Source organism: Nannobrachium achirus, assembly GCF_963921795.1.
Source record: "Nannobrachium achirus genome assembly, chromosome: 1".
Classification (NCBI taxonomy): domain Eukaryota; kingdom Metazoa; phylum Chordata; class Actinopteri; order Myctophiformes; family Myctophidae; genus Nannobrachium; species Nannobrachium achirus.
The window spans coordinates 54,874,237-54,886,814 of record NC_137810.1 but is presented as its reverse complement, the minus strand read 5'-3'; the positions used below and the strand labels follow the sequence as shown (position 1 = coordinate 54,886,814).

The 12,578-nt window shown below is 41.9% G+C and overlaps 1 protein-coding gene across 1 annotated transcript in view; it reads left to right on the top strand.

Moving 5' to 3' along the window:
* Positions 1 to 261: 261 nt before the first annotated feature.
* yjefn3 (YjeF N-terminal domain containing 3) overlaps positions 262 to 12,578 on the top strand; it is a gene marked incomplete at both ends in the record, with an annotated part of 110,469 nt that continues 98,152 nt past the window's right edge. The window contains one exon of the mRNA XM_080730709.1: positions 262 to 320. Within this exon, the coding sequence (XP_080586835.1) occupies positions 262 to 320 (59 nt within the window). The remainder of the gene's footprint in view (positions 321 to 12,578) is intronic.

Genomic DNA, 12,578 nt, shown 5'->3' with positions numbered 1-12,578 from the left:
CCTCTGAGTGGGAAGCAGTCAATAGCCACCACCTAGGGTTTGCATCAATACAGAGGGAGGGAGAGAGAGAGAGAGAGAGAAAGAGAGGGAGAGAGTCAGAGAGAGAGAGAGAAAGGTCATTATTATTCACAGTACATTCTAGGGCAGACAGAGACAGTGTGCCTTCAGTCAGAGAGAGAGGAAACGAGTGTTTTTACTGAGAGGCAGCACGGCTCATCCTTCTCCCGTTTTGCTGAATCCCTGAACAAACAGACGAGCAAGATGAACCACAGCTCCACTGAAGCAGAAGCAGAGACTGTTGAACCGCTGCGTTACCTCAGGTAAACTCCCAGTTTGAAAACTGTTGAATTCTGCATGTGTTGTGGACTGCTGTTGCACTCCAGCCTCTCTGGTTGGGCTCTATTCAGTCACTACTCTGCTCTGCTCTAATTTGTTCTGTTCTGTTCCGTTCTGTGACCTGTAGGATGCAGCTCAATGAGCATTATCCGCTCCACTCTCCATGTATCTGATTGCATCTGAGTGTTTGTGTTGAGAGAGAGAGAGAGAGAGAGAGAGACAGAAAAAGAGTTATGAAAAAGGGGTCAAAAAGTGGTTTAAAAATCAGGTGGTAATAATACTAAGCCAGACACCATGTGAGTGGCGATGATGATGGTGCTGCGTGTTGTTGTTATTATAGTGATGGAGATGATAGGTGCATAATCTACCCTGGGAAAGTGTTGGCATTCTTATCTGTGCTTTCAGTGTCTTTCTGTGGTCTTTTCTCCGTGAAGAGATATTTGAATGACGTGATATGATTGTTCTGTGTTATTTGATGTGTAATAATTTGATCTTATCAGGACCCAGGTGGATGGCTGTTGCAGACACTGTGTGATATTGTGAGCGCTGTGCTGTGTGTTAGAGGTTTCATCAGTTTGTTCCACAGGGAACCTGTCTTGGGAGACCACCAGCATCAGATGTTATTTTCAGAGACAGACGGCAAGATCAATAATAAATGAATGAATCTCCGGATTTTACCGTGCGCGCGCGAGAGAGAGAGAGAGAGAGAGAGAGAAGAGCGAGAGAGAGAGAGAGAGAGAGAGAGAGAGAGAGAGAGAGAGAGAGAGAGAGAGAGAGAGAGAGAGAGAAGAAGAAGAGAGAGAGAATCACTTGGTGTTTGGCATGTATGCATACTATATAAAAAGGTGCACTTTTCTCTCTTAGACACAGGCACAAACACCACAGAGAAGGCACACACCACGCACATCTTCTAATCTGTATAGTGCGAGCTGAACTCAAGCCTCATCATCGAGGCATAATGTATGGATGGATGCTGGCAGGATTGTGGTCCTCTGTACTGTATCTCTGCTGTCACTCAGTGGCATTGATGGGCAGTCTGTGTTCCTTTGTTCCTTGCATTTTAATTTCCAGACCGGTGAGCCTGCTCGGGGCCCACGCGAGTCGGGAACGGTGTAAATGGCTAATGATGCAAGATGGGAATGTATTCCCCGCCCGCGGTTATAAACATTGTACCCGGCATCAAAGTACTCTCTGTAGCCGTTGTCCGAGTACCCAGAGCAGTATCCACGGACACCTAGCCTACTCAGGAAAGTTGGGAATGTAAAATTTATGCCCCACCTGTTTATGCAATGCCCTTTGAGAACCTGTTGTACCCGTTCTTGGAGTACCCAGTGCAGAACCAACTACCATGCGACCGATCGACTACATAATGAGATAGGGGGGATCCCTTATGTCTGCTGACGTCATGTTGATGACATACATGAGCATACGTGAATGCAGTTCCATTGGGGCGGCATAGCTGAATGGTTATGGAGCCTGCCTGCCTGCGGAACCAGAGCCCCTATTTATCCCAGGTTCTATTCCAGGCCAGGGTGTCGATGTGTGTCCCTGAGCAATTCCCCCTAATTGCTCACACGCTCCTTGTGGGCAACGAATCAGCTGGGTTGGGCTGAAAATACTGAATCTAACATGCTTCCATGCTGCCACACACACCAAGTTCGAAGTAATTCTTTTGGATGGTACCCGAGGTATGTCCGGGAGGGACAGACAGACTGACAGACATAGATTTGGCTAATTTATAGATAGATGGATGGATGGATGGATGGATGGATGGATGGATGGATGGATGGATGGATGGATGGATATAGTGTCGGACCACAACATAACTTTGTGTTATTTGTTTGGATGTTTAAATATGTAAACAATTCCCTAAGCCTTTTCATTATGCATGTGCAGTTCACACTTGAATGTACCTGCACTATCTGTTAAAAGTTAAATGTGGAAAAGGTGTATAAATGTTCACATTTGCCAGTAAATATACAATTTCAAATATATTTGTATATACAATTTAAATATATACAATACAGTAAATATACATTTCCACATAATAGTACATGCTCATCTGTGTTAAGTCAGCTTTCATCTTTCCATCCAGCTGGTTTACTGTAAGCAAGGCTTGGCAACAAGGCTTGGCAATTATGTGAAACCCGTAAAGATTAGATGAGATTATATCTAATCTTGCTCTGTAATAGTAATGGATCATATAAAGCACACATGTTTATGTACAATAAAATGGTGATAATAAACACGAGATGGACTTAAATCACCTAAGTCATCCACATAGAAAATCTCCATAATGACTTGATTGGATTATACAGAACCCCTGGGTAACGCACTTAAGTGGCTTAAGGAAACGGAACGTTATAAGTTATTGTAACTCATTCTCCATAAATGGCACATCACCAATGGCTGGCTGTACACGCAGTCTGTGTACTTCCGTGACAACAATAGGTTCACGCAGCTCTCATCGTGTATTCTACTCCAAATATAGCATACTGTAGCTCCGGCTCTCCATTAGCATGCACGCACATCGTTGCTGTGGGGTGGAAACCTTCTACCTCCACATTTCCATATAACTCCATATTTCCATATATTTCCATGTAAGAGTGTTATAACAATGTACCTAGTTACCTTACGCCAGGGGTCTTCATACAGGGGGTCCGGGACCCCTAGGGGGTCCTTCAAATCGTCTTTTTTTTCTCCTTTTTTATATTAGCCACTTGAACCCTAGCGTTCATATTCTGAGAACTTTAGCTAACAATAGCAGATCTACAAGCTTGTAGATCGGCTATTTTCGGCAAAGAGGTTTGGTGTAGAGGGTAAAAAGAGCAGACTAAGTACAGAGTGAAAGGTCAAGTTTATTAAGTATTGACGGTTCAAGTGGTATATCAGAAAACACATTTTGACGTGATTCCAAAATACACTGATGATTGTGCTGTCAAAGGATGAAACTATTATGGAATCTATGAAAAGGTTTTTGGGGGTTCCTGCTTCATCTCTCTCTCAACTAAGGGGTCCCCGGCCTGAAAACGTTGAAGACCCCTGCTGTACACCACTGGATCTAACTCTACTCTTTCAGTGAAAAGCAACAGCAACAACATCAAACTAGAAAAGTGTGCTCCACAGAGCCATGCCAGATAGTAGAAGTCAATCTTAGCCAATCAGGATGAGATATGAAAGATTGGATGGGTCCGTCTTGATGACACGATGACTATAGAGATAATGTGCACTCATTTGCGTGATGTTTGGACAGAATCTGTATCAATAAATTAGTTTAGCTAAAACCGGCTTCCTGGTGGCACTATGAAAGGCCAATGTGAAAGATTTGCGGCAGATGTTCTTCTGCCCTGGTTTCCAGGGAATGTGTGTGCACAGTTTCACGGCTATTGGGCCGACGGTGCTGGAGATTAACTGTACGCGGACGGACGGACGGACGGACGGACGGACGGACGGACGGACGGACGGAAGGATAGTTAGGATACACACACGGATAGACAGTCAGGGGCGAAAACATAGTCTTCGGCCTGGCAGAGACAAAGAAAGTGTTGAATAAAAAAATAATTGAGTTCTCTAGCCGCAGTAGCAGCTAGTCAGAGTATTTCTTCCTGTGCCATGAAGTCTCGGAGAAACCACAAATGGATCAGATTTGATCTCTCTGTCTCTATCTCTTTCTCTCATCTCATTCTGGGGGCTCTATAACCCGGTGCAGGGTAATAAAACATGCTAGATTTGGAGCTTAATTGAATTTATTTTAAAACACATTAAATCCCACAGACCCGGCCTACTTCCCAGAGTTAAAGCAAGACATGGTGCAGGATTTAGTGAGTATTGTGACACAATTGGAACAAACTTGGGCCAACTCTGACAACTTTTAAATCCACCGGGGGTGATTTAAAAGTTCCGTGCACCTATAGGCTCTAATGCTCGCGGGTTTGAGTCCCATCTCTCTCTCCCTCTTTCCTGTCCATCTTTACTTAATAAAAACTATCCATTAAAGGCAGAAAAGCCAAAAACAAATCTTAAAGTAAATAAATACGGGCAGAATGTTCTTCATTTGCATTATTAAAAGATAATTCAAAAAAATTACCTTTGACAATATATTTTTATGCAACATGGTGAGATTAAAGTTTTGAGTGCAAAAAGGTGAAATTTAGGGTTGTGAATTGAACGAATTGTGCTGTAGGAAGAAAGGAAATGACAAAACATGGCTAGTAAAGGACTTTGGGCCATCAATACATTCAGGGTGAGTATAAGGTGATCAGGGGACACTAGCAGTGGTGTGAAGTAACTAAGTACATTCACTTAAGTAATGTACTTACTGTAGGTACAATTTTTAGGTTGTTTGTACTTTACTTGAGTATTTCCAATTTCCAATACTTTTACTTCTACTCCACTGCATCTCGGATCCAAATATTGTACTTTTGCTCCACTAGAATGACTAGATTTATTTGAAAACTTTAGTTACTAGTTACTTTGTAGATATAATTTATAATATTATAAAACATACATGAACCACTTTAGCACTATTTTATACCTTTGCTATTTTGAAAATAGACGATCTACAAGCTCACAACGCGTCACATCGCGACGCTTTGTGAGCTTGTAGATCTGCTATTTTCATTTACATTTTGTGCTTTTACTTTTGGTACTTTAAGTACATTTTGATGCCAACATTTTCATACTTTTTCTCAAGTACCTTTTGAATTCCGGACTTTTACTTGTAACAGTATTTCTATATTGCAGCATTGACTGGACTCTAGTACATTCAAGTAATATTCTAGTCATCCATAAGCTCTGTTCAGTAGGGCTGTCACGATATGAAATTTTACATGACGATTAATTGTCACTCAAATAATTGGCGATTAACGATTTAATTGTGTTTTTGTCGTTGATAATTACATCTCTGTTTGGTTTTTAGGCTTTGAAAGTTGTACATGGTAGATATGACACATAACCTAAATATACAAAGAAATTACTGACATATTTGACAACTTACTTAAAAAAATAACTTTGATAGTGGAAATAGCCGATCTACAAGCTCACAACGTGTCGCAATGCGACGCGTTGTGAGCTTGTAGATCTGCTATTTCCACTATTTCAGACATTTTTCAACATTCACGAATCACGATTATGACGATTATGACAAAATAATTGCGATAATGTCAAATAATCACGATTAGACGATTATGTAATAATTGTGACAGCCCTCCTGTTCAGAGGGGGTTTGCACAAACCTGGGGCCTGGGACTCCAAACAATTGTTCTGGGAACATTTTAGTGTTGAACAGAGCACTTGGTTAGAGTAAATGTTCTACAGTAATTCTGACAAACATACATACATTCTATTGCTGATAGTATGCAACTTGACTCAGTAGAGAAAGAAAAAACTATAATTGCACTTTGTCCTTTTTCTTATGTTTTTTTTTATTTCTCTATTTAAATTTCTTCTATTTTGTATTTGCCTTTTTATGCCTAACTGTATTTAACGTGGCATTGTCATTCTTAGAGCTCCATTCTCCCAGTGGGGCTACAAATGAAAGAGAAAAAAAGAGAGAGAAAAGTATTAGAAAATATTCAAAATTATTAGTAGTAGTAGTTAGCATTATGGGGTACTTTACAAACCCTGATGCTGAACTTTGTGTAGCATTATGAAGTATACAATGCAGATATCCTCTAGTATTTTAAGTGCAGTCATTGTTCAGCCACACTAAAAGTGTAGTGTAGTGTAGTGTAGTGTGTTGTGAACGGAAAGTAGATAAGCCATAAATGTCAGCGGTACCTCTGAGCTAAAGGTCAGGGCTCTTTCTTTAGTCAACCAGCTGTTAATACTGTTTGACCAGAGATTTGTACCAACTCACAATGAAGGCGACTTCCTTTTTTCCTTCTTCTTTCTTTAATGTCCTAAAAAAAGATTGTCTAGCTACTTTTATATTGTTATACTTTTATATTGTTATACTTGTCACTCTCCCCATCACTACAGGTTTGCTTACTGCATTTCATCTGTTTGGACTTTTCCTATCTCACAATAACACATTCTTTGTGTTCTTATATCGGCTTCCTACCACTGACTAACCATTGCTGCAGAAAATTGGAAATGCAATAAGAATTGGTGTCTAGACATGGGTTAAAATCACACATGAAGCATATCGTTGTTGACGGGTGGAAACCTTGTATCTCCAAGTTTCAAACGTGTACGTTCTTTCGCAGAGCAAAGCCCTGCTTCATCGTACAAGGCCGTCACACAAAAGTAGTGAAAACAGCCGATCTACAAGCACACAACGCCTCGCGGTGCGAGGCGTTGTGTGCTTGTAGATCGTCTGTTTTCACTAGATTAAATCATTTTTTAAATGATAAATGCAAAACCAACGGTTTTGGACATACAAGGTTTCCACCCGACAACGACGATATACATACTTAACTGTTCTGCTGCTGTAGACGATCCTCACCGTCATTCAAATCGGTGACTACATGACGCCGTTGACAGCGCTCACCGTCAATCTTACTGTATTTACAGTAAATGTATTAATACTTACATAATGTCGCCCCGGTCGCGGCCGCATCGGTAATGTCCGCGATTTGTTTAAAACGCACGTTGGGCGTGCACGCGAAGTGAAGCTCCTCCATGTTAAGTCAATGGAGAGGCCCATAAAGAGACTTCATTTAATCCAAAAGAGCCATTTTGAGCCATTTTGCACCAGATCTGATGTAAACAATACACACGGCAGGGCGCAGCCATGTTTCTCTTCTCGGCTCACACTGTCATGTGACTAGATGACGTAATCGTTGCCGTCAAGTGATAATCCAAAAAAACAAAAACAACCCCCTTCCAGCCCTTCAAAATAATAGCGGCGGCCGACGGAGGAAACGGCGCGGCACCAAGGCAACAAGGATAGGATACTATAGGACATGGGGGGAGCCACAGGATACCCAATACAAAGAAGAAATAAGGCTTTATGTAAGAGACTGGTATTTTTCCAGGGATTGATTATATCTAGCATGTTAAATTTAATTAACCTAAGTGACATGCCATTCTCATGTCTTTATCTAATTTCCTGGCTGTTCGTCTCACTCCCTCTGTCTCCTCTGGCACAGTTTCTGTTCTCCACCCACCATATCACCCCTTCATCCACAACTCCTTTCTGCCTGTATACCATCGGATCTTTCCGTCTGTTGTTTTTGTCTGTTGTTCTTTGCCTGTTTGTTTCTGCTTGCCTCTCTGTCTGACCATCTGCCTCTCGGTTTTGCTGGTCTGTTTTCGTGTCGGTCTGTTCATCATCCATTCTTTTGGCAGTCCATCCCCGCGTCTGTCCTCGTCCCTAAACTTCTTGTCCCTCCCTGGCTGTAAATGCCCTTGGCTTATTGTCATTCCTCTGGCTTGCTTTCCTTCAACCCAGATCCCTGCCCAGCCTTCCCACTCTGGCACCTCCATTTGCCCGACCGTGTGACAGCAGAGACACTTGTATATAGGCCATCTATAATGATGGAAGCAGAAAAGAATCAGGGGGGAGAGCGAGCACGAGCACAGAGAAGATTTGTTCCCAGGCAATGGTGCGATCATCACGGTTACTCTGCCATCAAAGTCCGATTAGCCATCAGAGCTCTCAATTTGCCACGTTTGAAATGTGTGTGTGTGTGTGTGTGGGGGGGGGGGGGGGGGGGGGGGGGGGGTAAAGAGTCTGAAGTGAGGTGGGCTCAATTGAATTGTGGGCTCTCTCTCAGCTCGACATCCTTTATATATTTTTATGCTGCTTGGCATGGACGTGAAGAGGAGGATATAGACAAACAGTGCACTAACACGCCCATGCGCAAAAGCACACATGCAGGCACAATGCATGCGCGTGTATTTTGCTGATAGTATGCAACTTGACTCAGTAGAGAAAGAAAAAACTATAATTGCACTTTGTCCTTTTTCTTATGTTTTTTTTTATTTCTCTATTTAAATTTCTTCTATTTTGTATTTGCCTTTTTATGCCTAACTGTATTTAACGTGGCATTGTCATTCTTAGAGCTCCATTCTCCCAGTGGGGCTACAAATGAAAGAGAAAAAAAGAGAGAGAAAAGTATTAGAAAATATTCAAAATTATTAGTAGTAGTAGTTAGCATTATGGGGTACTTTACAAACCCTGATGCTGAACTTTGTGTAGCATTATGAAGTATACAATGCAGATATCCTCTAGTATTTTAAGTGCAGTCATTGTTCAGCCACACTAAAAGTGTAGTGTAGTGTAGTGTAGTGTGTTGTGAACGGAAAGTAGATAAGCCATAAATGTCAGCGGTACCTCTGAGCTAAAGGTCAGGGCTCTTTCTTTAGTCAACCAGCTGTTAATACTGTTTGACCAGAGATTTGTACCAACTCACAATGAAGGCGACTTCCTTTTTTCCTTCTTCTTTCTTTAATGTCCTAAAAAAAGATTGTCTAGCTACTTTTATATTGTTATACTTTTATATTGTTATACTTGTCACTCTCCCCATCACTACAGGTTTGCTTACTGCATTTCATCTGTTTGGACTTTTCCTATCTCACAATAACACATTCTTTGTGTTCTTATATCGGCTTCCTACCACTGACTAACCATTGCTGCAGAAAATTGGAAATGCAATAAGAATTGGTGTCTAGACATGGGTTAAAATCACACATGAAGCATATCGTTGTTGACGGGTGGAAACCTTGTATCTCCAAGTTTCAAACGTGTACGTTCTTTCGCAGAGCAAAGCCCTGCTTCATCGTACAAGGCCGTCACACAAAAGTAGTGAAAACAGCCGATCTACAAGCACACAACGCCTCGCGGTGCGAGGCGTTGTGTGCTTGTAGATCGTCTGTTTTCACTAGATTAAATCATTTTTTAAATGATAAATGCAAAACCAACGGTTTTGGACATACAAGGTTTCCACCCGACAACGACGATATACATACTTAACTGTTCTGCTGCTGTAGACGATCCTCACCGTCATTCAAATCGGTGACTACATGACGCCGTTGACAGCGCTCACCGTCAATCTTACTGTATTTACAGTAAATGTATTAATACTTACATAATGTCGCCCCGGTCGCGGCCGCATCGGTAATGTCCGCGATTTGTTTAAAACGCACGTTGGGCGTGCACGCGAAGTGAAGCTCCTCCATGTTAAGTCAATGGAGAGGCCCATAAAGAGACTTCATTTAATCCAAAAGAGCCATTTTGAGCCATTTTAAGGCTTTATGTAAGAGACTGGTATTTTTCCAGGGATTGATTATATCTAGCATGTTAAATTTAATTAACCTAAGTGACATGCCATTCTCATGTCTTTATCTAATTTCCTGGCTGTTCGTCTCACTCCCTCTGTCTCCTCTGGCACAGTTTCTGTTCTCCACCCACCATATCACCCCTTCATCCACAACTCCTTTCTGCCTGTATACCATCGGATCTTTCCGTCTGTTGTTTTTGTCTGTTGTTCTTTGCCTGTTTGTTTCTGCTTGCCTCTCTGTCTGACCATCTGCCTCTCGGTTTTGCTGGTCTGTTTTCGTGTCGGTCTGTTCATCATCCATTCTTTTGGCAGTCCATCCCCGCGTCTGTCCTCGTCCCTAAACTTCTTGTCCCTCCCTGGCTGTAAATGCCCTTGGCTTATTGTCATTCCTCTGGCTTGCTTTCCTTCAACCCAGATCCCTGCCCAGCCTTCCCACTCTGGCACCTCCATTTGCCCGACCGTGTGACAGCAGAGACACTTGTATATAGGCCATCTATAATGATGGAAGCAGAAAAGAATCAGGGGGGAGAGCGAGCACGAGCACAGAGAAGATTTGTTCCCAGGCAATGGTGCGATCATCACGGTTACTCTGCCATCAAAGTCCGATTAGCCATCAGAGCTCTCAATTTGCCACGTTTGAAATGTGTGTGTGTGTGTGTGGGGGGGGGGGGGGGGGGGGTAAAGAGTCTGAAGTGAGGTGGGCTCAATTGAATTGTGGGCTCTCTCTCAGCTCGACATCCTTTATATATTTTTATGCTGCTTGGCATGGACGTGAAGAGGAGGATATAGACAAACAGTGCACTAACACGCCCATGCGCAAAAGCACACATGCAGGCACAATGCATGCGCGTGTATGGGTGGCTTTCATAAGAGAGAGCTAATGGAACACATGCATTGCACACATGGCAGGGACGTGCTGGCCATTGGGAAAAGTGGGACAACTCCCGAACGGCCGGTTCATTTACGGCCGGTCCAAGCCAGCCATTAGGAAAAAAATGTAATTAAAATGTCTGCCTTCATTCCATTTTGGGGGCTGGGTGGCCAACAAAGTAAATCGTCACTGTCGGGCAGAAACCTTGTATTTCCAAGTTTCAAATTTGTAGATTTTAGCAAAGCCCTGCTTCATCATACAAGGGCGTCGCACAAAAGTTGTGAAAACAGCAGATCTACAAGCACACAACGCCTCGCGGTGCGAGGCGTTGTGTGCTTGTAGATCGGCTGTTTTCACTAGTTTAAATCATTTTTAAAATGATAAATACAAAACAAATGGTTTTGGACATACATGGTTTCCACCCGACAACGACGAAATATAACTCATGTAATCAATTGGCCCACTGGCTTGTCACTTGTCATGATCTGAAATGGCAAATCTTTGAGTAGCAGCAGCGCTATAGAGAGAGATCTCTCTCTATATCGCCTAATGAGGGCCTCTCCAACTCTTTTTCCTGGGCTGAATCAGGGGCCCAGCATGTCCCTGACGCATGGACTTGTCATGTATGTGGTTATCAAAGGCAGCGTGCCTAGTTTTTTGGCTGTCTTTTTGCTGAGCTGCAAGCTTTAGTTTTTTTATTGCGTGGTAGTCTTTGATAGATTCTCACTCTGACACGGCCCCGCTGACTCATGATTAAATTAGCCTTCCACAAGCAGCTTGTCCGTGCTTTGTTTCTCGAGGCCAATTTGAGAAAGGATTAGAGAGCATTGTATAGAGAATTATATCCTCATTATATTTCCTTTCGTATCCATTTTGGAGAGATTTCAGGGACAAATGGAGAGACAACAAACTGTTGTGATGTTGTTCTTTTGCAATATTTATACTACTAGGCATGGTGCATTTTAGAAGAGCTTCTCAAAAAGACTAGTTCTGCTTTCCCATAACTCTGAATCAATCCTATGGAGTTACATTTGTGTCTCAATTCTTTTTCTTTTGCTTGGATAATAAAGACACAAATGTAACTCCCTATCAATCATCAGTATATCATGCACAGTATAAATCTGTGGCTATGCTCACGCACCTTTATATCTTATCTCAGGTACCGTGTACTGTAAATATGTAGATATTTTGTGTTTATTTAGTTTTTCTTGTTTGATCTCCCCCCCCCCCCCCCCCCCACCCCTCTTCTTCTTCCCTTTCTTCTATGGACTGATTGATTGATTGAAGGCTTTATTAGAAGTTTGCATAGGAAAATGTACAGTTTCATGACGGTACAGTTCACTGGTACAAGGTCTACTAAAAGGAGATCCATGAAAAGACTAAGCTTATTTCAACAGGAAACCATTTAAGTATCTCATATAACATTGAATGACAGACAAATAGAACACAGTACTATGCAGTAGATATGTAAAGAAAAGGGAAAAAAAAGAAAACAGTAAGTCTAAACAAACAGTAAGTATACAAGGAAGGGGCAGGGGAGGGTAGGGTTGGGCTAGGTTTTTACCAGTTGCGAACAGCTGCTGCCTGTAAGTGGTTTTTCAGGGCAATTTTAAAGGATGCTAGTGATCCACACTCCTTTATGGCCTTCGGTAAGGCATTCCACATTTTTGTGGTATAGCAGAAGAACGAGTTTGACCCTTTCTTTGAGTTGACTCTGGGTTGAACGTGATCTGTGGCACTGCCTCTGGTGTTGTAATTATGGACATCCTTAACGTTTATAAAGTATTTTGACAGGTACTTGGGTATCATAGTGGTGTAGTGTATCTTGTACACCAGGCCCATTGCAAGTTGCTGTACTCTGTCATGGACAATAACGATATGTTTGGAACGATGCACAAAAAACGAATTTCACCCACTTCTTTACTTCTGTAAACCTGTGATGTGACAATAAAGCTGATTCTGAATCAAGAGAATTAACAAACAAAACAAATGTGTTTTACCCAGTAGTCAAGAATGACCCTTCGTCATTTTATAATATGGCATTTAGGTGAAGTTGTAAATAGCATGTTATGCATAATATTTGACATAATACAAAAGAATATGATCACAAAAATGTCATATTTTGGTTGCTTGATTAATTCAATAGT